The 22,429-nt window shown below is 43.0% G+C and overlaps 1 protein-coding gene across 1 annotated transcript; it reads left to right on the forward strand.

Annotated features, from left to right (window-relative positions):
- The first annotated feature begins 3,205 nt into the window (after positions 1 to 3,205).
- Positions 3,206 to 20,547, forward strand: hoga1 (4-hydroxy-2-oxoglutarate aldolase 1). The gene is made up of 7 exons (XM_073463037.1): positions 3,206 to 3,712; positions 4,784 to 4,912; positions 7,143 to 7,270; positions 7,640 to 7,774; positions 13,006 to 13,102; positions 17,780 to 17,913; positions 19,756 to 20,547. Exons 1-7 carry the CDS (start codon positions 3,499 to 3,501, stop codon positions 19,903 to 19,905), a joined length of 987 nt encoding a protein of 328 aa, XP_073319138.1. The 5' UTR covers positions 3,206 to 3,498; the 3' UTR covers positions 19,906 to 20,547.
- Positions 20,548 to 22,429: the final 1,882 nt, after the last annotated feature.

The following is a 22,429-nucleotide window of genomic DNA, read 5'->3' on the forward strand; positions in this document are numbered from 1 at the left end:
TGTTTCCCCGGGTCATTAAATACTGATGCTTCAGCCACCAGCTTAAAACGTCAGGATTTGATGACTCAAAAAATCAAAAAACAGCTATTTCTTCAGAAAAATACATATTGTTGCTTAAATTAAAGGTTTTCCCTCAAGTAGAGTCACGTCAACTTACTTGTGAATCAGTTGGTTAGCATAGTTCTGATCATGAGCAAGACGAGGAACATATTCTGATTGAGAAAGAGTTAATCTGGAGGCTAGTAGTTTTGTTTTTTGTTGTATAGGAAGAGAACGCATTTGTCTTCTTGTAACGTGGCCGGAGTTTGTTTGCATCCATCTTAATATAAGATATTTTACCTTTTACCTTTAGACCAATGAAGATGGTGTTAAGCCGTTTTTAGAAAATATGGCATCTCGCTCCGTCGTTATGCAGACGACACTCAAATCTATCTGCCTTTGAAACGGAACAATGCAAACTCTTTTAAAACTATTATTTGACTGTCTGAATGAGTTTAAAGCTTGGATGGCCTTAAACTTTTTACATTTTAATGGGAGTAACACTGAAGTCCTGATATTTGGACCCAGTGGTGCCTGTCGTGATAATGGACAGTGACTTTAAATTTGACAAACAGCTGAGGCTTTTATCTAAGGTCAAGTCCTTTTTATCATTTCGTGATTTTTAAAGCGTTAAACATGCTTATATCGCCACCTGACTTGACTACTGTAACGCCCTTTATGTTGGTGCTCGCCAGGTCTCACGCTTGCAGTTGGTCCAGGTTGCTGCAGCTCGTCTTTTAACAGGAAAGCTCGCTGTACGCTTTAGGATTGTTTTCGATTTTATTGTTTTCCTACAAATCACTGAATGGGCTAGTTCCAACCCATCTCTCCGACCTTTTACAACTACATGTTTAATCAAGGTCACTCAGGTCCGCTGACCAGTTGCTTTTGGTGGTCCCCAGGTCGAGGTTGAAGCACAGGGGAGATTGCGCCTTTCCAGTTGCAGCCCCTCAAACTCTGGAACGAGTTGCCTCTCCATGTAAGGCTGGCCTCTACACTGCCTGTTTTTAAATCCTGTCTCAAACCACATTTTTATTCTGTTGCTTCTGATTCAGTATGAGGGTTGCCTTTCTTGTTCTCGTGGTCTTTGTGTTTCATTGTGTTGTTTTTTTGCTATTTCTGACCACCTATGAGAGAGTTTAGACTGATGTATCCAACAGTATGTTTATACTTCTACAGAGATAATCCACTGAAATGAGAACAGTCTATTTCCTGTGTTTCGGGTTTTACGGTGCAGACTGCCTCTCAGAATTCACAGTAAATTCCTGGAGGGAGCACAGTTTGCTAGGGCCGCACGGGTTATGTTGACATAAAGTCTCGATTCATTTCTTTTTATCCACCGAGATGGGCTTCTAGTATCTGTCAGTAAGTAAGAGAACAGAGCATGTCTCACTCCTGTTGTATTCAACGTGGCTTTATGTGATGTGTTCTGTTCAGGTTAGTGGTTTCTCAGTTTAACGTGAAGTCTATGTTCAGTGTTTATTCTTATTTAAAGATCCCCACTCGAAGCCCATGGATCTACCTCTAGTCCTCCTGGGGTCCCACATTTTCAGGACAAGACAGAAGTCCAAACTATTTAAAATTAGAAAAGAAAAATCAAGGAATGAAGCATGAGGTCATAGTGGAGTACGAGCTGTGCGACAATACACGAGATCAGAATAAACAGGGAAAAAAGAAAAATGCTAATATAGAAAATACAAACAAACAAATTGCATTAATTAAAAACCAACAGTGGCTCTTTGTGTTACATCTGCTTCTCCACACGGTGGCAGTAGTGTCGAGGCTATCAGAGGCAGAGGAGGACCATCACATCAAACTGAGTCACAGTGGGCAATGACATGTTTGTTTTTAATGTTTAGTTTTATATTAATTAATTCATGTCATTCTAATATAATAGAGGTGACCTCATTTCTCCATTATATACACGCTAATCAGTCTTTCTTCTCCATCTTGTTTGTGTTCCTCCTGTAATGTTATTCTTTTGTGTTAATTCATATTTGTTGTCTCGTCTGTTGTCGATGTTTTGTTAGTTGGTGCTTCAAACCAAGAGGTCCGATAACAACAACCGGGGCTCATTTCTGAACATAAATCACTCTATAGTTTATACTATCATTTCTGTCCATTAATTTCAAGTGCCAAATTCTCACAACCATCCCGACATTTATAAAGCTGATGAGCTGATTTTGAGTCTTTTATATTTATATGTCGACATGTTGAAATGTCAAGAATAAAGTCAAACTTTCGACACTCCATCCAACTGCCTTCCTACACAAAATGCCTTGTGTAGATGAATTGGTTAAAAAAGACATTATTTCTCTTTCAGCTCATAAACACAGTGTAGTTGTCAGTATTAGGACTTTGTATTATCTGCAAAATGTACTCAAAGTATCAAAAGTACTCATTAAAACACACGACCCCTGTGAGTACAAAAAAAGTGTCCCCAGAGGAAGTTGCATGTAATCTGATAAACTGCCTCCAGTGATGTCATTCAGTAGCTAAACTGCATTGTGGGTAATGTAGGCAGCAGGTGTTGAAAAGCAGTCCGCTGGTCTATCATCGCACTCCTGTAACACTGCTGGACTCATTCTGGACAGTTTAACAACAAATGATCACAATCGATGCAGCACAACCAGAAATATCACTTTTTATTTACTACACGGTTCTTCTTCTTCAAAACCTGGTGCCTACATTACCCACAATGCAACTTAGCCACCGATGCTACTGATACCAAAATTATTGGGTCTGCACAGGCTGGTTAAACAGGTCAACCTGTTAAAAATTGCCTATTGACCCGATTCCTAATTTAGTGGGTTGAAGTGGTTTCTGACCAGTGGAAAAGGTGTGTGAGTGACATCACTGGAGGACATGTGTCAGATCACACACAGCTTCCTCCGGAGCCACAAAAACACTTTGGACTACTTTCTCCACAGTCGCAGTCAAATCACAAGCTGTTCCTGCAGCATGTGAACATTTAAAGACTTCTTTCATTAACTGGTTTATATGCTGACAGCAGAACCTGGTGTGCCAGGACCTGGTTTTGGTTGATGACCCCTGACTGGCTGTGGGCGGAGCTTTGGGTCTGTTGCAGCACGCTTGGCGCGGTCTCTGCTAACACTGCGTGGTGAAATGCGTTTGTCACCTCCTGACAGTCTTTTCCAAACAGGTGACAGTTGAGTGACAGCATCTGCCACGCAGGTGTTCGTGTGAAATCAGCAGACAAAAACGCGCGTTTTAACCCCGCGCGGTGCCAAAAACCGGCTTGTGCGTGACGCGCGGGTCAGGTGAGGAAGAGTTGGGTTCGGTTTCAAAGTTGCTCAGACTTTTTCTAATTCGGGTCAATATTTACAAAAGCAGGTTAGTGATTAACTGTCCACGGTTGCAGCAGCTGCTCACAGTCCCAGCACAGACACACACACACACACACATACAGCGAGCTGCTCGGTCACTGTCCGCTTCATAATGCAGTGCGTCCGGGCGTGGAGAGGTCTGAGTCCCCTGCTCAGAGGAGCTCAGCTGTCAGCGCGGACACAAACCCAGAGCTACACAACAGCTGCCAGGATGGACCTCAGCGGGATTTACCCGCCTATCGCCACTCCGTTCACCGCCACGGAGGACGTGGACTACCCGAGGCTGGAGGCGAACCTGCAGAAGTATGCAAAGATACCGTTCAAAGGTCAGGACCGAAACATGACAGAACAAGCCTTCATGGTTCTGACGGTCCAGGAAGTTCAGAAAAGAGTCCTGAAGTTTGAGTCAGGGGTCAGTGAGAGGGCCCAGCGGGTCCACAGGGAGAACAGGTTAATGTGTGAGTCAGATGAGTCCAAATACATCATGTTCTGCAGGACTGTGGTGGAACCTGAAGGTATTTTAGACATCAGGTACACTTTTAAAGTCATTCTTGCAAAACCTGCTGAGAGACTCTCAGTCAGTCGGTCAGTCAGTCAGTCGGTCTGTCTGTCTGTTTGGGGAGCTGACAGAGAGGACAAAGTTCTGCATGGAGGAAAAAACGCAAAATCACCTGGAGGCCTGCAGGTGTCTGTCGCCCTCTGCTGGTTGATTACTGCTACTACAGATGTAATGTTTCCACCAGCTGTAGTAGAGTACACCTGGTGTTGTACTAGTGGTACTTCTACAGTATTATTACACTCCATTAGGGGTGGAAGTAACTAGTAGTAGTAATTACAACTACTCCACTTAACTGTAATTAAGTATTTTTTGGGGTTCTTGTGCTTTTATGAGTATTTTTTCAAGTCTAACCTGTAATCTACTTAGTTACTTTTAAAATCTTGTTTATTGAGTACAGTCTGGATCAATAACTGAATCTGTGTCTGCATGTTCGTAGCCAGTAACACTGTGTGATCACAGACGGACCAATGAAAACTCTGACATACAGACAGAAACACAACTCTGAGTAGTGTCTGAGAAGAATATTTGTACTTTTACTGAAGTATTATTTTAATACAAGTAGTTTACTTGTAATTGAGTAACATTTCAGTAATGTTCAGGACTCTTTCCACCTCTGCACCCTGCATGGTAACACTTTGGATCAGGGAACACATCAACACCATTCACTAACCCAGTGATGGAGTACATTTACTTTATTATACTGAAGTACAGTTTTGAGGCACTTGTACTTTACTTGAGTATTTCCATTTCCAGCTACATCAAAAGCAGCAAGTTAGTGGATAACTGAGCGTCGGCCTGCAGAGGTGACAGAAGGAGAATGATGTGTTTTGTGCTGCAGGTTTGGTGGTTCAAGGCTCCAACGGTGAGTACCCGTACCTGACGGAGGAGGAGCGGGTGGAGGTGGTGAGGACGGTCAGACGATCACTGCCGGCGGACAAACTGGTGATGGCCGGATCCGGCTGTGAATGTAGGTCTGTGTGTGTGTGCGTGTGTGTGCGCAGATGTTACCTGCTACAGCTTTTTAATGACAATTGTTTTGGGAGATTTTAATTAACACTAGTTACACTTTTTCAGAAACTGACACTTAATCTCAGACACCGGAATAAAACTCATTATAGAAAAACAGTCAAAACATAAAGGTCCACTTTGAAATGTTGCGACCGTTTCAAGTAGATCACAGTTAACAAAGATGACTATTATGTTGTTCGACTGAAGGCTGTCAAAAGTATCACAGTCTTTAGAGGCACAAAAGCACAAAAATGAAAACACTGAAAACACTGAGTCTGCTTTAACGGTGCATGTAGAACAGGTTTACACGCTTTAATGCTCAAAAAACACTTCAGTTTTCTCATTCTGTCCACAGCTCCAGTTTTAGCTCCTGTCTCTTTAAGTCCCCTCCTCCTGAATACCCAGTCTCCTCTGATTGGTCGGCTCACACACGCCTGACCCCAGCACCGCTAACAACAACAAAGCAGCTGTGCTAAATCTATTCTTACCTGGTAAACAAAACTGCAAATGTGTGACGTGGTGACGTCGTGTGATGGAAATAAATGCAAGACTACTGACGGGGGGTTTAAGGAGCAGTGTTTTCTGTGGGAGAGAGGAGCTTCTGTTGGTGCAGACTTTGACCTTTTTACCTTTCAAGATGTTTTACATGCACAAGAACATTTATAACACACCGAAGGAAAGGAAAACAGAAAAATCATCAAAGGTTTCCTTTAAAATGTTCAAAAACTGAAGTGTTGATGTTCTGTCAAAGACGTCTACGTACCGTGTTGCACAGATGTCTACTGAAGTTAGCATGCTAACCAGCTAGCCCCAGCCTGTCCTATCTCCTTACACCACTTTAGAAGTGATAGTACGATAGCCGTCATAGTTTCAGCTGTGAGATGTAGATACGGTGAGCTCGTCTAATAAGTCAACAAAATAAACTCACAAAATGTCAAGAAAAGTAAATGTTTCCTCATTAAACAGGAAAATTCAACAGTGCACGTCTGAATTCAAGTTTTTCTCTTTTACCGAAGTTAACGAGCTTCATCACCTCGTTAACTCATCGTAAAAAACACGCTTCATCCAAGCTCGACATAAATTGAATAAAACTCACTAAAGAGTCTTGGTTCGGCTGCACAATCGTCTCTGGTTCGGTCCCAATAAATCCTCAGTTCACAGAGTAACAGTTCACCCGCTGTCGCGTCCTCTCTTCCTCTGAGTCATAGTCCCGGTCGCTGTAAATCACCTCCATACTGTGCTCTCTGTCCTCCGTTGGTCTCCGTGTTCACTGCGAGGCTGCTGAGCTCCAGCTAATAGAGCCACTTAGCTCCACAGCTAAATGAGCTACTTGCAAACGGCAGCTAGAAGCTACAGCCAAAAGGTGGCATCAGTTGGTGATTATGCTGCCCTCTATAGTTTCGAAGCTACCTTCAAATTATACCTTTTTAACACAACATGAACATTTTTGTTCACTCAGAGCTACAAACAAACACCTGTTTCCTCATGAGGGATCAAACTGATCGCATGTGTGTTTCCATTACAGAGTTCGGTGACCTTGATTGTAAGCTCATTGTGAGCTGGTGGTGGTGTTAATCTTTTACAGGCTGATAACTGAAGTCAAATAGAGTCTGTCACTGTTTTATCGGCTGTAACGAACATTCAGAGAGAGCAGAGAGAGATGTGCATTAACTCGCTCTGTGGTTCCTCCTGGGCTCTCACTTCATCAATTATTTCGCAGATGTTTATTCAGTAAACATGGCGGGGACATATTTGTTACATAAATTGTCTGGGCTCTCTTCGGCCTTTACCCCGTGAAGTGCTGTTGATTTTAAATCCAAGATCTGTCTTTCTAGCCTTTCCTCTAAATTTTTTGTTTGGCCTTGTTTCACTGATATTCAGTCTGTCCATCCATCTCTTTACTGTCTGTACATTGTGTGTCATTGAGTTCAAGGCCGTTGTATTTAGTTTCATAAATGCGAGGAAAGAAAGCAGAGATGGACAGTAAATACAGATGATGGAGCACAAATGGAGGCCTTGTACATGAGAGCACACATGCATTACATGCCATAGAGTTGTGTATTATAAACCAATGTATGCTATAGAAATATAGTCTTTGTCCTGATTTGAAGGTTTTTCAACAGTTTTTGTGCAGTGACAAAGCTGAGTGTGTGTTTGTTACCGAACTTGTTTTTCTTTTTTCCGTTCAGCCACAAAAGCCACCATCCAGCTCACGGAGAAGATGGCAGCAGCCGGAGCCGACGTCGTCCTCGTGGTGACGCCCTGCTTCTACAAGGGCAAGATGGACAGCCGCGCTCTGATCCAGCACTTCACGAAGGTCAGGCGAACACACCGTCTCGCACACATTTGTGCTTAAATACTTGCGAGGACCCAAAGTGACATAATACAATCCCTAATCCTCACACTGACCCTAATCCTGAAACCTAAAGCCAACTCTTAAACCCCAAACAGCTCTAAGAAGAAATGAGGAAACCAGAATGGCACTCAGTGAGCGCATACCTTCACCGGGGGCTTCCAGTCCCTTAAATTCATATCAAGCCTGATCCAAAATCCAATAAAACATACTTACATCTGCTAAACCTGTTTTTTTTAAAGGAATGAAAATATAAAAAATGAATCAATTTCTTCAACTCCACTTGTCAAAGTAGAACTTCCACAGGCTCGTCCCTCCGTGTCTCCCCTGCAGGTGGCGGACAGCAGCCCAGTGCCGGTGGTTCTGTACAGCGTGCCGGCCAACACGGGCCTGGAGCTGCCGCTGGACGCTGTGACAGAGCTGTCTCAACATCCAAACATCGTGGGCCTTAAAGACAGCGGAGGAGACGTGAGAAACTTTTTGTTAATTTTTCTGTCACTGTGTCCGAATATTTTCAAATTGTACTTTAGCGCCCCCAGGACGGTTATTTCAGGCTAACAACACCAGGCTCCTATGTGACCAAATGATAAGAGAGCCGTAACTTCCCTTTCAGTGGTCACTGGGACAAAACATGTATAGAATCACCAGCCAAAAAAAAAAAAGGCTTTAAGAGTTTGGACTTTGCCCCAAAATAAGGTTTAAATGCGTTTTTCCCACAGGTTATACTTCTTATACGCATGTGCACGGTTTAAAATGCCTTAACATTCCCGCTTTTGATCAACGCCACGTCGTCCTCCATTTACATTCCCATATATCTCATTCGGTACACAATCGATTATGATTGGCTCGTTTGAGCGACGCTGTCGGTAAACGATCGCCGGGCCTGCAGTTTGTAATCGCGACCGCCGGGAGAAAAAAAACAAAACAACGTTTCGTGAATATTATTGCATTTTCTCATTCATTTATCAGAAATTGGTCACGGTGCCGCGGTCCCATGCATCTCATCAACAACTACATTTTCTTATCAGGTGGATTTTAAGTTTTCGACAAAAACGATCGACAAAATTATTTTGTTTATTGTACCAACTTTACAAGCTTTACAAGGAGAGGTTTTAAATGTAATTACCAGGAAAAAGACTCCCGCACACTGTCCACTTTACTTGCAAGTGAAGTGGACAGTGTGCGGGTTTGTCCTGATTTTGTCGGCCTTTGGCCTTCTCCTACGCACCTGTCGATCTTAAGGTGTGCAAAAGCTGCACTCTGTAAATTTATAATTACTAAAATATCTACTAAAAAGTGATGCTAATTTGGCAGCAATGACATAGAGTGTTAGTATAATGCTGCACATTCAGTAGAGACAGAGCTGTGCCTTTGTTCATGTACTGATCTTCAGGGAACTAGCTGCTGGAGAGAAGAGTAGTGACTGCTGAAGAAACCTAAAACTAAAGTGTGTGTGTGTGTGTGTGTGTGTGTGTGTGTGTGTGTGCAGTTTTATTCTGCAGCGTTGACTCAAGGGTTACGCGTTGGAAAACAAAAAAAAAGAAAACAGTTTGCTCTCGCTGAGCTCTTAATACCTTTTTCGTCTGTGTGGGAAGTGTTTGCAAGAAGTTGCAAATGGATTTCTGATTTGGGAAATAACATGTTTGTCCACTCGCTGGGAGACAGCAGCGTGGGCGTAGTTCAAGCACAGAGCGACCCAGCTCAATTGTAGGCGTGAAGAGGCCAAACACAGAAAACAATGGGTGATGGGTCAATTTGAGGAAGGCAGACAAGTTGCAAGAAAGATTATTCAGAACAAACACAAATTTCCTCCACATCAGCCGGCTCCTGCTACGTGGCAGAATCTTTATCAAAAAATATCTGACATTTTTAGCAGGGATGGTGTCGGCTGGAGGTGAATCTTGTTACGTTTTGTCCAAAGTAATTTTTAAATGTGTCTCCAGGGACAAGAGGACGCACTTCCAGAAAAAGAATTTGGTGTTTTATCAGCAGATTCTGGTGCGGACGAGCTTGTAGGCCGAAGTTTGAAGCCCGACCGTCTCTGATTGATCTAAGACAGCATGTGGTGGAAAAGCTTCTTTACTGTCTTCTTTCCTTTTCACTGCCTGTGTTTCTACATACATGAGATCAGGCACTCGAAAAGTTTTAATGCAACTTGGTTGTTTGCAACTACGATTCATCAGAGTTGATTGTGTGTCTCCTGCAACTAAAAGTCTGCCAGTATCTTGGCAACATTATCCCTGCGTCCCAGTGTTCATACTAGCATAGTCTTTAGTATCCCGGAAAAGATTTAATACGTCCTGATACACGTGCGTATGTCAAATGCAAAATACCAAAACCCCATTCTGGACGTCCTCATACCCAAAAGGCTGAACAGGTCAACTGCCAGTGAAGCCCAAAACATGACTGTTGCAGCGTAACAGTGACAGACATACCCGAAATTCATTGTTCGCTTACTGTTTGATTAGATTCAGGCAGGAAAACCTCGTGGTTTTCACTTATGTTATGTACGTGATGCAAACTCATGTTGACTTTTGGTTTCGGGCTGGAAATAAACCGCAGTCTCCTGAGTGAAGGTCCTGTGTTCATTCGACCCCCCCCCCATGTAGCTGGTTTGTTGTCTTGAGTTAAACTCTCAGTGGTGTTGTCTCTGAACATTGAGTGTGTTGAGTGGAGACAGACAGAAGAGCTGCATCCAACTATTATCTTCAGTCAATTAATCAAAGACAGAATAAAGCATCGGCACACTCAGTCCGTGCAAAAATCTGTTGAATGTGCACAAGCTGCCATCGTCGACGAATCGGCAGATTATTGTCACGATAAATCGACTAATCATTCAGTCCTTAGAATAAAAAAACTATGAAGACATTGCAATTTCCCAGAGCTCAAAATTACATCTTCAAATTGCTTCTTTATACCAAACAAAAGTCCAAAACCAAAAGATTTCTTCTTTGACGGTCAGAAAAGCAGCAGATGTTCACATTTAAAAAAAGCTCTCAGCAGCAAATGTTTGACATTGTTGCTCAAAGTAAAATGACTCTCACAGACGTGAGAAGTGGAGAAGGCTGTAGAAGTGGTTTGTGAAGTTTCTATGGCCTTTTTTTCTCTTTTACAACTAAAAAGCACAAGTAAAGTTTAAGAGGCTTAATTCAGGTGATGCAGCTGAGAATCAATGTGGGAAAAAAGTGTGTGCTCCGGTCTCTGAGAGAAAAGGCTTGAAGAGGTGCTTAACTGAAAGCTTGTCTCAATAAATGATCATTGCACTGTGTGGAGATTTATTACGTGTTGAACAGTGAAAAGTACAGTTTGTCCTTTTGAAGCATAGAAAGAGAATAAAATGTGAATAATAAAGTTAAGTAACATGAAATTCCACTTCAGTACTTCATTACTTTCCACCGCTGGTGTTAAGTTGAGCTGTTTTTTCACGGTTTGCATTAAATCCTGCTTGAAAAACATTCATCATCCCCAAATCTTCCCTAAAAGTCTCCACTGTGAGCGCCGCGCTCATCTGTGGCGCTTCAGATGTTCACGTCTCGCAGTGAAGATATTTGCTGCTTTTAACAAACGTCCCCTCAGGGATCATTAAAGTTTCATCTCATCTCACCTCAACTCCTCTAATTTGATTCCTTCTGCCCACGCTGCCTTTACACACACACACACACACACACACACACACACACACACACACGCTCACACACACATCAGTGTTTTTAATTTAAGTCTGCAAATCACAGCCTTGACACACACCGACTAAATTCAGCCTGTCTGTTCAATCCAAACAATTAACCGTCTCTTAAGTGAAATATTTCCAACGCCTACTGTTAGTTACTTCTCCCCGCAGGGGAGCCAGGATCATTTATAGTTACGCTTTAACGGCTCACTACCTGGAAAAATAGTCACAAACACTTAAATATGACACGATAACATGCAAAGTAACGCTGCTAATGTTTTTGTCAATCGTCAAAAAAAAACTGATGACAACCTAAATAGAGCTGAAGGCATCGTCTTTGCACTCACAGCGGGTTCTGTCACAATAACAACGATTCAATCATATTTCTCAGCGTCTTCTTTTTTAATTTACTATCAATTAACTAAAGAGTTTTAAGATTCACAGGAGCTCAACGTTTCACCTTCAAAATGATCCCTCTGCAGCATATCGGATAGAAAGTGTTGGGGAAAGAAACATAAACGTGTGCACGGATCTCTTAAGAAGCATGACTGTTGGTTTAAATATATGATGTACAGGCCACTTGTGAACAACATGCTCCGTATTGGAGATGTGATATGTAATATGTGTAAAATGTTGACCTTGACGAATATATCGTCTATCAGCGATAGGCTCGACCCATCGCCCGGTTGGTTTGTTGGATATTTTGGTCTATTTTTGACATTTTATTTTGCGCCTCACTCAATAAATAATTAACCTTTAAGCGCCAGAAATAGGAACGGGCAAAGTCTGTGGTTGTCTGACAGTGATCAGAAAAGAGTCGAGGAGGAGCAGAGCTGATCAGCGTGAAAGAGAAATGCCAGCATACGGCCCAGTGAGCGGGGCTCTGTGCGCAAGTTACCGTAGTTTGTTGAGATATCTGGACCATCTATAAAGCCTCGTTAGCTGCACGGCTACAACTGAATTATTACATAAAGTATGAATCTTCTGATACCATATGAATATCTTCTGAATATCTAATGCTTATGTTGCTTGATTTTCCCTTATAATTACGAGTGAAATCTGATTTTTCTCAGTGTTTTTATGCCCAATTTGCAAATTGTCTCCCTGAGGCAACAGAAAAAAACCATGTGAGGGGTGTGATCACAACCCCGATCTTTGAGGGTTAAGTTTCCCCTTCGCTCTCAAGTTGCTCGCTGCACGCTAATGACGATAATGAGACTTAAAAAAATAAAAGCTAATGAGTGTTTTTCTGTCACCGGGGCAGACAGTACTCTTGCTGCGATGTTGTTTTCCCACTGGGGGGGGAGCTGTATCAAAAATAGCCAGAGTGCTCAAGCTTTCAGGAGACCAGCAGGAGCTCCTATCACTCTGATTGATTGACTGATCAATTACAGTCCTGCGTGTTTGAAATGACTGATATGGGGAAACTGATTGACACCCTTGCAGTTTAAAAATAGACCCTCTCCTGTATCGGTGATGGAGAGTGAAACCGGAGGCTGCAGGTTTTCCCTGCGGAGGTTTCAGCTTCATGTAGAGAGCAGCGTCGTCGGCGTCTCACCGCTCCCTTTGTACATTTTCAGGTTTATTTGGATTCTGCGCTTCATATCCGGATTGACGGAAGAGAATTAAAAGAGGCAAAACAAAATAAAGGAGCTCATCAATTATTCATGAGCCTTTCCCTTCCTCCTCCTCCACTTTTGAAGTTGATATCATTTTTTTTTTTTTTGTCACTTGGGACTTGTCTGTTTTTTTTCTTCTTCTTCTTGTTTGGGATCTCGCACGATCCCCTCCTCCCAAAACCCTCCGCACATGTGAAGAGTCAGTGCTCGTCTCAATTTGAGCGATTTGTTTACCTTGTGAGATGTTGGCTTTGTCGACGTCGTCCCTTGTGACGGCCTCTCCTGGGATTAAGAATAAAAAACGACAGCAGATATTAGTCCTGACAGCGGGGAGGAGTGACGACAATGAAACAGTCCTGATTCTTTACCTTCTTCTCTCTCTCTCTGTTTCTTCTTTATCCGTTCCTCAGATCACACGGATCGGCCTGATTGTTCACAAAACCAAAACGCAGGATTTCCAGGTGTTGGCGGGCTCAGCTGGGTTTCTCATGGCTGCCTATTGTGTCGGTAAGAAGCTCTTACACAGGACCAACAGCAGTGAGTAGCCTTTATATCCCGCAGGCTGCAATCTCCCCTGTTTTCTTTCTGTCTTTTTGGGTCCTCGCTGCAGAATTACAACAGTAAAGAAACGTACACATACTGTCATCGTCCCCCTCTTTCGTACCCATAAACCCTTGCGACCTGGGGTCACTTCCTGTAGTTGTTTCAGCTCACACCTCCAGATGAACAGAGCAGCTGTGTGTCAACACTTCAGGGACATCATCCTGATCACGTCCTAATTTCAAATCTAAATGAAATCTGATTAGATTGAGCTCCGGCCTCCCAAGCAGCTCTTGTAGTTTAATTCCATTCAACTCTTAAAATTCAATTAGCAAAAAGTGTGAAAATTACTCGAGATATTTAAATCTGTGACAAAATCGCAATTAGTCGACTTTAATTAATCTGCTGAAGTTATGTTATCACTGCGTCTGAAGCTGAAAGCAGGAACTGTTTTAAAAACTCTCCCTGGAGATGCAGCCGGGCTTTTTTTTTTTTTCAAAATAGGTTAATCAAGAGTTGGAAGCTCTGTTGGAACTGGATCACTGAATGTTTTAGCTGAACAAATCACAGTTTAGACTTATTCCCCCACCATCACATCCAAAACTCGACAGGAGAGGGTTTGGTGGAGCGCCACAGATCCTGTTGGCAGGAGACCCTACAGAAAACTGTTGCACAGATCCCATACCGCACAATAATACTTTCAATGACAAGAATAAGAGCTTGTATCCGCTCCATGGACCCTGAACCTTCGCAAGAAAGTACAGACATGATTGATTCTGGAACAAACATGCTCCACTTGATGAGCCTATTGTGAAGCTAATAATGACCGAGGGCCACTTCGGCTTTTCTGGGCTGGAAAACAAATTAAATAAAATTCACGTCGGGTATTCTGGTTGACATGGTGACCGCAGTAATCTCCCATCATCCAACATTTAGTTTTCATCCAGTTTTCATCTTCAGCCTCTCTTTTCTTTTCTTTTCTTTTCTTTTCTTTCTTTTCTTTTCTTTTCTTTTCTTTTCTTTCTTAAAAAACAAAACTCGCTGCATGTGGCTTCTAACTTGTAGGAATGTCTTTACCTGGACTATCAGCAGGTGTCCTCCTCCTGCGGGGACGCCTGTGATCTTTCGTGTGAAGTTGCAGCAAATCATAAAAGCTCAGCAACTTTTTCCACAGCCGAGTTATGAGGGGCCGTCCGCTGCCTTCTCAGTATGTCGGCCACGTACAGCGTACTGTAAGCCTGGATTAGATAACACGTTGGGGGATAGGCATCAATATGATGCTGAGGAACCTAATGAGTCATGTTCTCGCACTGCCACACACACACACACACACACACACACACACACACACACACACACACACACACACACACAGCTCTCTGATCTTTGCTCCCTGACATATTCTCATCTCCATAACTGAAATATGGGAGTAATTGGCTGTGTGTGTGTGTGTGTGTGTGTGTGTGTGTGTGTGACACAGCTAATACACAGCAATGTAGCACCACTGAGTGATTGATATGATAATATGTCCACGCTGCGAGCGCATGTTCAGGTTTTGATGTCCGGATTCAAACCCCCCCCCCACACACACACACACACAATGATGCTGGAAGGGGGCGGGTCTTCTACCTGTCAGTCAAAACCTGGTACAGCCTCACAGCACAGAGCTTGGATTGGAAAGTTACTCGAATCTACCTCTCGTCTCTCGTCGAAGTTCCCTAATCTGCACACTTTGCTTTAAATGTTTCCTTTCGATGAGTTTCTCCACCTGCACCATTAAAACAGCGTTACAGTGAAGACGTTTCTTTAGAAAACGAGGCTGCCAGCAGCCGACCGACTGGATGTTTTTAAGGAGACCTGTGGACATTTCCAGACATTTTTCGTGGCTACCGAAACAGGTATTTTAAGCATAAGTGTGGCAAGAAATTAAAAAAATTCAGCCTAAATAAACGTTAAGTTGCAACATAAAGAAACAGTTTAAACTTATCTGATGAAGGGTTATTTTAAAAGCATATCCCCCCGCCCTAGATTAAAGGAATAGTCTGACGATTTTACATGAGTTTATGCAGAGAGGATTGACTCTGTATGTATAATATCTCCCACTGGTCGTACTTATTTAATGTGTCCTACAGCTCGTAACTCCAGAAAGGTTTATGCATCTCTGTGAACTCATTAAACACACAAATACAACACGTTAATTAGTGAGGTGTTCGTACGTGTGTTTTTTAACTTCGGACGACACATCGAAGGATCGATATAATATCGTATCGTGATGAATCTTCCGTCCCTCCCGTTCTTTATGCTAAGCTAAACTAAGCCAGCTATCTTCCAGCGTGACAAACATAACATGAGATCGGTTTTAAAGCCTGCCAGTCAAATATTATATTTACTCCGTTGCACACTGAGATGCTGAAATTGCCCATCGGTGGTGATTGGAGAGGATGTGAGTCTCTGTATTGTTCGACTCTGATGAAGACACACGTGGCGTGAGTCCTTAGTCTGTATCCGTGTGCTCCGGTCTACGTTGGACTTTCTTCCTTGAGCTCACAGAAGTGCTCCGGACCGGCTTCAAGCTCCATGTGAAGCAGTTGATGCGTTGCTAAACTCCTTCCTTCATTAGAGACCTGTTACAGTCGGTTCTGGCCTTGAAGCCTCGCCTCCCTTTTCGTCCACTTTCCTGGACATTTTGAATTGAATAGCATCTTTTTCACTCGCAGGTGAGGAGGCGGGGCTGCTCGCCTGTCAGTCGGACGCACCGTTAGATAAGCTGCTGTCAGCTGTTTGATCTGAGCGGCGGCGGGCAGCAGAAACATAAATCAGGCAGAATATCCTCCCATCAGCAGCCGCCGGCTCGTCTATCCACAACAACAACTCCAAGGCCACGGACGGAGGCCGGCTCTCTGCTTTTTTTTCTCCTCCACCAGACATCCACAATGAGATGTCACGCTGAGAGGCCATGGTATCTTGTTGTCTGGGAAAATGTATATGAAAAAGAAAATATGTCATAAAAAGTGCTGCTGCCTACTGATCTGTCAGGAAAGCATAATAACAGGATGGACGATGTGTGTTGACAGTGAATCATTCATGTCCGTGTGTTAACACCAGGAGAGCGATGGAGGGATTTATATAAGAGGAATATACGTTGGGGCAGAAAACATACCTCAGTCCTCTCAGTGGTTTCAACGCTGAATTCCCTCCACATGTCGTCACGTTCAGGATTTTACGGTTTCTTTGCTAGTTGAGGAAAAATTCTCCGACCTCTCGGGCAACCGAAGTGCTTCTCGTCCCGCGCTGCGATGCATGCTAATGTTACGGCGTACTGATTGGTAGGTGCAACGTTTAATATTCTAAACATAGAAAGTGCTGAGTTGAGTGATTGCACACAGGGAACTGATCAAACGTGTGATTTCTCAAACCGCCTCCTGCAGCTTAACGTCTGCGTGAAACCACATTTTTTTACCAACTGATTGTGAGTGAGAGTGCAGCTCCTTTAGAGGTAGACCGGGTTCGTTTGCAGAAAAATGAACCCAGAAATCCTGTGAGACGACTTTTTGCTGATGGAAAGTCGGGTAAAGTTTCTGGAGCAAAACAGCAGAGGCAGTAACATCTGAAGCAGCTGGGGACGGAAAAAAACAACCAAAGAAAAACATAAAATGTCGGCATGACATGATCCAAGTCTCTGAAATCTATTTCTAAAGACTGAAGTTATTTACACCCTCCGCATGCGGGCGAGCTCCTGCGCTCACTTCAGACGGGTTGCATGCTAACGCTTTTAGCTCGGCAGCTTCAAGGAAGATATCGGCTTAAAAAAACAGTGCAAATAATGTCTTTTCAAATCAGTGATAATGGTAGGTAATGACTTGCTCGCTGCTCGACTCTGGTGATGGCAGCGTCGGTCGGTCCATCCTGAGATATCGCAACAGCTGTTGGATGTGTTGCATTCATACATTCATGGTTCCCAGAGGATGGATCCCAACAACTTTTTGTGTTCCCCTGACCTTTCCTCGATCGCCACCATGAGGTCGACACAGGCGTCCCGATTGCACAATATTTTTTCGTCATTGATTCAATGTTTCGTACAGAACGGATTCCCACAAAACAAAACTTGGATGGAGGATGTGTCTCTGTTGTCATTAACTTTTGGTGCAGATCCAGGGATTTTTTGCAAAAATAGGGCGTGGATCTTAATGAAAAAAAGGAAATCTGCCGTACTTAGTCGGCTGGTATCTATAAGTGAGTACAAAAGGGGGACTGTTGGGCCTCGGCAGAGGTATGCACTCTACCAAGTCATTCTAGTTAAACAAATTACAATCAAATGACAGATAATAATAGGTTATTACAGGAAATGGCGATTTTTGTCCGATAATTTGGTTTAATGACTTTGAATTTCTTCACCTTCTGTGTTAACATGCTGAACTAAGATGGAGGGAAAAGTGAACATTATAACTCATCCTGCAAATTATCATGCAGAGTCTGGTTTTCCATTTTTTATTGAGACTTATTCTATTACAAGAAAAGGATGTGGAGGTTCAGCAGGTCAAGAACATCTCTCTGTATTAACAGTTTTTCATTGTGTAAGAAAAACTAGAAAAAAAAAAGTCTTTTATATTGATTCTTTCACTCCGTTGTGATCCGGCTGTCTAGGTGCAGTTGGCGGCGTGTGCGCGCTGGCTAACGTGTTGGGTCGGGAGCTGTGTGAGTTGGAGCGTCTGTGCGTGTCCGGGCGCTGGGAGGAAGCCAGAGTCCTGCAGCAGCGCCTCATCGAGCCCAACACCGCCGTGAGTACCATCTGCTGCACGGCGGGCCCTTTTTATCCCACTGCAGCACCGAGCAAATAGTGACAGACTGGAGGTTCGGTCATATGTCTTTCTTCTAATCCAATTCTTTTGGTGAGTTGCTGCATTTTGGAGGTGGAGGTGTCTTCTGTCCAATATAATGAAAAATATCAAAAAACTCTGCAGCGATCTCTCTTTCCAGAAATCATGAGCTGGTGACTCAAGATAATCCACAGACCTCGTCATGAGCAGTTTCATGTAGGAACTATTTTCTTTCAACACGCAGAAGAAAACATGCATCTACTCATGGACGAGAGGCTAGCTCACTGAGCTAACTTAGCTAGCCAACGTTACAGCGGCATTAATGTTTGCATCCGGCGCCTTCACGAGCACGAGCCTTTTGGGACATGAGAAGTTGCAAACTTTCTTCTGCACAGTGATACGGGAAGAAAATAGTTCCTACATTAAAGCTGCTCTGTGGATTATCCTGAGTAACCGGGTCATGATTTCTGGAAAGAGTGATTAGTGTTTCAAATTTTGCAACTCACAGCAACACCATCTGGACGGATAAATAGCTACAGGTCGGAGGAGAAACATGTATTTTTTGATTTTGGGGCGAACTTTCCCTTAAAAATATTGAAAACATTTTTAAATCAGGCATTAACAATGTGATCCATAAAAAAACAGCCTGGTAAAACTAATTAACAGTCCAAATTAAAAACCACTTTCGATAATGATTCAATACATGTTGCACCAAAGTGGCAATCGATGACTGACTGTAAATAATGATCGATCACGTCAAAGAGTTACTCGTGACACCTGGTTTGTATATTTTCACGTGTGGGAAAGATTCTGTATTTAATGGCTTTATATATAAATATGATGTAAAATCAGCACTTCCACTTTTACTTAAATATAATTTTGTAAAAGTATTTTATTCAAGAATTATTTGAACAGTACGAACGACACACAAAATAACTAAGTGAAAGTCTTAAAGATACAATACGTAAACTGAAACGAGACCTTTGTTATATATTTTGTTGAGTTTTGTGCTTAAATTCTCCCAAATGTTTCCAACAATGTTCAAACCTGAGAAATCCATCATTTTACTTTGCGTTTCATCTGCTCGCCTGTCGCTTTCATCTGCAGGAGAGTCAGACAGTCTGTGAACGCACCTGAACATAACGTGAGTCACGTCAGATAGATTGTGGTGGTTGTTTAACAATGAGGACAACAACTCCCATGATCCCACGCTGCTTACGTCTTTTATTTTTTTTAATTAGGGACCCCTCACAGCACAAATTACATACTGTGCTTTTAAAGGTAAAATAAGAATGCAAAACTATTGAAGCAGTTTTTTAAAAAGGTGAGGAGAAACTTCAGCTCGAGGCTTTTGTAGAGAAATTGTTTAAACTTCTACAGATCCTGTAAACTTTAGAGACTTGAAGGGAAAAGATGTGTGCAGCAGCAGACACCAGATGAGACGAGGACCGGCACTTAACAGCAGCACAGAGTTAAATGTCAGAGTTGTGTGCTGTACGTTCTCGGAGCCGATGTGCGAGGAAACAGAAACAGCGCTGAATAATTAGCTTCAGGCTACAAATGTGTCTGTTAAGGTGTGTTAAATGTCACCGACCGAACAGCATCAATCTACCACGCAAACACCTCCGCACGCTGCATCATGAAGCTCCGGCTCCGCTCCGATATCCAGTGACACACAGTGCGGATGAGGCTGAGCAGCCCAACATCGATCACAGATTGTAAACACGTCGTTATCGATAAAGCTTTGAATCCACTGGGTGGTGTTTCTGTATGCGGACGCTGATTGGTGGTCTGTGTTGCTAGGTGACCAGGAAGTTGGGAGTTCCCGCCCTCAAGCAGGCGATGGAGTGGTTTGGTCTCCACGGCGGCGCCTGTCGATCGCCTCTCCAGCCGCTCACGGAGGCCGAGACGCAGCAGCTGAGGCGGGACTTCACCTCCGACGGCTGGCTGTGAGGCGGCCCGGGGCAGAGAGTGTGTGTCTGTGTGTGTGTGTGTGTGTGTGTGTTTGAGAGAGAATCTCCACTTTACCCTGGACACCATACACCTGTTCACACAGAGGCCCTGCACCGCAACAAACATCTCCTCAAAATACACTAAAAACAAAATCCAATTGTGTCAGTCCACTTCGTTCATGGCTGCATGCAGATCAGCAGTGCAGGATGTATGATGAGAGCTGAGGTTTGTTTCAAAATCACGTGTCGCTAGAAGAGTCAGGAAGTTAAGTTGACAGTCGTAGGTCCTCGAGGGGACAGTTGTCGTCTATTTCATTTCCTTGGAAACGTTTTTTTACGGACTGGTTGATGAATCAATCATCGTGTCCATTTGGGTCAAATCAGACAGGCAAATCAGGCTGTTGGTTGCCAATTAGCCGACCGATGTATAAAAAAAAACATAATATCAAACTATGTGAAAAATAACTTCCCTGCAGTCTGCTCATGATTTTTTAAATAAAGTTTTTATTTCCTTCACACGAAAACAAATTACTGTCACACCGACAGTTTTCTTCTCTGCTGCAAATTGAACAAATGCTTTGCAGGAAATGTTGTTCGTGTCCTTGTTTCAAAAATAAAATCCAATTTTACTTAAATAAAATAACGTTTTGCTTCATTTCTACTTTGAAGAAAAGGTGATTGTTTTGGAGGGTTGGGTACGAAAACGGACAACATGCAAGCTTTTGTATTTTGGTATTTCACTCTGAATATGTGACAGATTACAGATTTTGCACACCTTAAGGTCGACAGGTGCGCAGGAGAAGACCGAGGGCCGACTCAGTACTTAGACCGTCTGAGTTGTTGCCATTAAACTTTATCGCAAGTGAAGTGGACAGTTTTTTTCCTCCCGACACTGAATATATTATATTATCTTTGTGAAGAAAAGAAAGAATCAAACACTTCACACTGCAGAAATTAAATAGTTCTCAGTCGCAGCCTCATGTAGCTCCACCCACCTCGGACCTGTGCAGCCGATCCAATCAGCCCCGACCGTGATCTGGTCGTCGGGGAAAAGGTCGGAGGTTAATTTAGTCTAAAATACAGACGTGAGTGTTGTTTCAGGAGAACATTAAAGGTCAGCCACAGTTCGGTCAGAGTGCAGAGCTGCAGGTCACGTTCACGGTGTGCAGCAGGTTGACGATCGGCTGTGAGAAAAGTTAAAAGCCGTAATTACAGCGGTAATTGAAGTCAAGTGTGGCAGGTAGCCATGGCGATGAGAGCCTCCAGCTTCTTCACAGAGGCAGTTTTGTCTCTGCTTTGATCCGACCGTTACTCCAATTAGCACCTTTTTAAGCGGGAGATTATTTATTTTTTCTTTTCGAAGATGCTTTGTGGATCAGACAGAGAGGATGTGCTGTGAGCAGGAGACTCATGAGGGGGAAGCTCTGCTATGTTCAGGTCATCAGTTTTCACTGAGTCGATGTTTAGTTTCAGCCTGAAAAATCATTTTTGCTGATTTTTTGATTGTTTTTTTGTGTAAAATTTCCATTAACACACACACATGACTTATCAACTTTTATCTGTTTAATCAAATTATTGAGGGATTTTGATTCGATTGTGTAAAAAGTAAACGTGTCCGAGCTTCACACTGAGTGTCTGGAGGACTGTTTCAACACCCACATGTAAGTGATAAGACCACAACACTACAACAGCTCTGACCCTGATATTGATGAGTTTGTGTATTTGTTTCAGTGTGAAACTTAGACCATCATTGTTTCTCCAAAGTCATCCAAAAAAATCTCTAATGTGTGTCTGACAACTTCAAACTCAATGTTAATGAGACGGCGTCGGTTGAAAGTTGTCTGACGTACATTTTATCAAGTCGTTCTCGCTAAAGTAAAAACGTACAGCCGCCTGTTTACACATTTATCTGACGCAGAGCAACACCAGCGTTCATTTGGAGTCGAATTCAAGCCAGACGTTCACTCCTTTAAAGGAAAGTTCAGCCAAAAATGAAAAATTCACCCCGCCTGCTGATACAGAGCACGGTGAGGTTTATAAATGTTAGCTGGATGCGTTTCTGCAAAACCACAGATGAGTTAAAACTGAATGTTTCTTTATGTTGCAACTTTCTGCTCCTCTCGTCACGGCGATGTTTATGCTCTGGTCTGGTTCATGCACAGAAACCACTTGGTTGTTGTCAGGAAAACATCACGGTTCGGCTTAAATCACCTGTTGTGGCCACAAAAACGTCTGCAAACGACCACTGTTGGCTGCCATGACCGTCCCCTCCACCTCCCCTCAGCTAGTAAGCATGTTATGTGGATGCGATACGCCGCGTTTGGTACAAAAGTCAACCTCCGACATATCTGTGGTTTGCAGAAAAAAGTCAAAAGTCAACTGCTAATATTATATCCTGCCGACTCGGCTCGGTTCGGTCGTCCACAAAACATTTCTCAGCGAAACAGCTTCGCAGCGTTCTTCCTAAACAACTGAAGGATCCGGAGAAACGTGAAAAAACAACATTAAATGGCTTCACACAGTTC

Source organism: Pagrus major, chromosome 1 (assembly GCF_040436345.1).
Source record: "Pagrus major chromosome 1, Pma_NU_1.0".
In the NCBI taxonomy this organism is placed as follows: Eukaryota; Metazoa; Chordata; class Actinopteri; order Spariformes; family Sparidae; genus Pagrus; species Pagrus major.

Excerpts from the sequence above, each read along its gene's own strand:
- hoga1 (XM_073463037.1), top strand. The coding sequence starts at position 3,499 with ATGCAGTGCGTCCGGGCGTGGAGAGGTCTGAGTCCCCTGCTCAGAGGA. Across the intron at positions 7,775-13,005 it reads TTAAAGACAGCGGAGGAGAC|ATCACACGGATCGGCCTGAT; the intron begins GTGAGAAACTTT and ends TCCGTTCCTCAG. Across the intron at positions 17,914-19,755 it reads TCATCGAGCCCAACACCGCC|GTGACCAGGAAGTTGGGAGT; the intron begins GTGAGTACCATC and ends CTGTGTTGCTAG.